We start from the raw sequence: 3201 nt of genomic DNA on the forward strand, positions 1-3201 counted from the left end.
TGGTGGTCCCCAAATATCTGTAGAGACTATGCTATAGCCGCCATGAAGAGACCAAGTAGTGTTGGTAGTAATCATGTTTGGACTTTTAGCAACCAACCACCTTATGTAGTGGCTAAAAGTCATAGCTCTAGTACTGTTGACGAACGATCATTGTTTGAGGCAACATATTAACATCAATCAAAATAGATAAATGAAATAGTCCTCGTCAGATGTTGAAATCAAAGTAGGAACGTAGAAAAGTAAGGGATTCAAAGTTCTGATCTGATAGGTAGCACATTGCTAGCGACAAAGAAAATATTCTATTGAAAAGAGTCCTGATCTCACTGGAAACATACAAGAAGTACTAATACATGCACATCTACTATGCATAAACATGAATCTGTTAAGAAACGCCTATCATAAGCAGGTAGCATGCATGATACACCTGTTTGTTATAAAGATGCATCTGCAAAAAGAAAGTAAACCATTACAATCATTCAAAATTAAATATCAAAACATCAAACAAACTTCTACTAAGTAGTGCTAGTTACGTCTTACAGGGATATACAAGTATTAGAAGTCCAACTCATCAGTTATTTTGGCACGGCATTCACCTTTGTCACCTTCCTCCGGAGAGATCGGAAATGACACCCAATGACACGTATGACATTGCATTCTTGTTAAAAAACTCCGCGCTGTACATCTGCTCCAGCATGGTTGAGCCGAGGTACTCTGGTGAAAACTCCGGGAGGGGCATGTCGCCATCGAGGTACTGCATGACTTGTCGTATGGTTGGCCTTGCGTTGGGCAAAGGATGGGAGCACAAAAGCCCGAGTTTTAGGACTAGAGAGACCTGGTCAAGACCCAAGCTGTTTGGCATCCTAATGTCTGCCGCCTTAGTGATGCAACCCTGACGCCAATGTTCGGCAACCCAGTCCACGAGCATGACGCGGTTGTTTTCCTCGTCTTCCTCGATCGGCCTCCGCCCACAGGTGACCTCCAGGAGGAACGCACCGAAGGCGAAGACATCGGTAGCCGGGGTTGCCTTGCCGGTGTGTCCTAGTTCAGGGGCTAGGTAGCCCATGGTGCCGACCACGTGTGTGGTCCGCGCATCGGACCCATGGTCGTAGAGCCTTGCTAGGCCGAAATCCCCTAGCCGCCCGTTCATCTCGCCATCCAAGAGCACGTTGCTTGCCTTGACGTCTCGATGGATGACGATCTGCTCCCAACCCTCATGGAGGTAGGATAACCCTGAAGCCACTCCCCTGATGATGTGCAACCTCTGAGGCCACTCCAATGTAGCCTTGCCAGGGCTGGGATCATGGAGGTATTTGTCTAGGCTGCCATTTGGCATGTGATCGTAGACCAAGAGAAGCTCCCCCTTTCGCCGGCAATAGCCGAGCAGCTGCACGAGGTTGCGGTGGTGCAGCCGGCGCATGCTCGCGACCTCCGCGACGAACTCCTTCATCCCCTGCCTCGACTGGTGCGACACCCGCTTGACGGCCACCTCCGTGTCCATGTCGGGCTTGCGGAGCACGCCCTTGTAGACGCTTCCAAAGCCTCCCGCGCCGAGGAGGTTGGTCTCGCTGAACCCCTTGGTCGCCTGGTACAGGTCCTTGTAGGAGAAGGGCTGGGGTCCGAAGGCGACCTCCCAGTCCTCCCGGACCTCCGCGTACCTGAGTCGCCGTCGGACTAAGATGTAAGCGGCGATGCCGACGGCCAGAACCACCGTCGCCGACGCTATGGGCAGCACGATCTCCAGCACCCTGGACCGTGGCTTGGGCCCGGTGGGCGGCAGGGCGGGCAAGGAGGAGATGTTCAGCGTCGGCGCCGGCCCGTCCAGCGCGAAGCTCCAACCGACGACGAAGTGGCGCGCAAAGAGGATTCCGGTGGCCGACGAGAACCCGACGTACGCCGTGTCCTGGTGCTGCACCACGGCCGAGAGGTTCACGGCGGTCCGCAGCAGGGGCGTCTTGGGCCTGGCGACGCCCAGGGGAGCCATGGTCACCGTGATCTCGGCTGCCGCGCCATCGTAGTCCACCCAGACCTGCATCGCCTGCCTGCTGATCAGGCTCAGGTTCTGGAACCGGCCCGTGGCGTCGTCGTAGTAGCCGGCGTCGGCGGATGCTCGCGACACCATGCTGTCGACGTCGACGCCGACGTGGTTGCTATTCATGTCCCGGCACTCGGAGTTGAGGAGGGTGTCGAGCTCCACGGCGAAGATGTGGGCGTTGGGGTTGGTGTTGTTGGTGGCGTTGAGGAGGCCGAGGAACTGGCCCGGCAGCGCGGTGGCGAGCACCTCCTTGGACGTGGTGACGAAGAAGGCCATGCCGGGGCTGCTGAGGTCAATGTACTGCCCGAAGATGGCGAAGACGAAGGCCGTCGAGAAGGAGCGCGCGGCGCGGAGCGGCACCGGGGACGGGTGGAAGGCGTGGCCTTTCTGCTGGATAGTGCCATTGGTCAGCATGAGGAGGCCGCTGGGCGTGACCTCGGCCGCGCCGTCGAGGTCGAGGCTCCTGCCCGCAAAGCCATTGTAGGCGAACTGCCGACCGTCGTCGGCACAGACGGTGGCCGCGAGGAGAAGGAACAGGGTGGCCAAGTGGAAGAGCTGGAGAGGCATGGCTTGTGCATCCGTTTGCTTGCTCGATCGGACGTTGCGGTGGCGCAAGAAAGCCTCTGTCTCTTTGTTTGTGTACTTCTTGGGAGTTATCAAGCGAAAACTCTCTCTTGCCAATGTGTACTGAAAGGCATGGTTATGTCACGGGATCAATGGTGGGGGAATAAAAATCAATGGTCGCTCGTTCCACGAACCTACCGACTGAAAGGCATCGAGTCTAGTATACTGAGAGAGACTAATTCGGGACGGGAACGTTTGGTTCCTGGGTGTATATACACCGTATATGAAAAATAAATTAGCAATTCAAAAAATTCAAAAAAATCTGAAAATATTTTTGAAATAAACTTGACCTTCTATTATACTTGTGAGGTAAATTCACAAAAATAAAATCACCCTTTGACTTCTTTTTAAAAAAGACAATTTTCCGGTCAAAACAGTGTAATAGTAAATCCTCTGTTTATGTTACTTATCGGGAGTTATCAAGAGAAAACTCTCTTGCCAGTGTCTACTGAAAGGCATGGTTATGTCACGGGATCAATGGTGGGTGAATAAAAATCAATGGTGTGGTGTGGCTAGCGGGGCTTGGTCGCTCATTCAACGAACTT

At 53.6% G+C, this 3201-nt stretch overlaps 1 protein-coding gene across 1 annotated transcript; it reads right to left on the bottom strand.

The window, feature by feature from the left end:
- Positions 1-292: 292 nt before the first annotated feature.
- On the bottom strand, positions 293-2772 carry LOC123087956 (L-type lectin-domain containing receptor kinase SIT2). Its single transcript, XM_044510072.1, has 2 exons — positions 594-2772; positions 293-445 (listed from the first exon to the last, which is right to left on the bottom strand). The coding sequence occupies exon 1, from the start codon at positions 2597-2599 to the stop codon at positions 599-601; it is 2001 nt and encodes a 666-aa protein (XP_044366007.1). The 5' UTR covers positions 2600-2772; the 3' UTR covers positions 293-445; positions 594-598.
- Between the last annotated feature and the right edge of the window lie 429 nt (positions 2773-3201).

Source organism: Triticum aestivum, chromosome 4A, assembly GCF_018294505.1.
Source record: "Triticum aestivum cultivar Chinese Spring chromosome 4A, IWGSC CS RefSeq v2.1, whole genome shotgun sequence".
NCBI lineage: Eukaryota > Viridiplantae > Streptophyta > Magnoliopsida > Poales > Poaceae > Triticum > Triticum aestivum.

Coding starts and splice junctions, on each gene's coding strand:
- LOC123087956 (XM_044510072.1), bottom strand. CDS start 2,599: ATGCCTCTCCAGCTCTTCCACTTGGCCACCCTGTTCCTTCTCCTCGCG.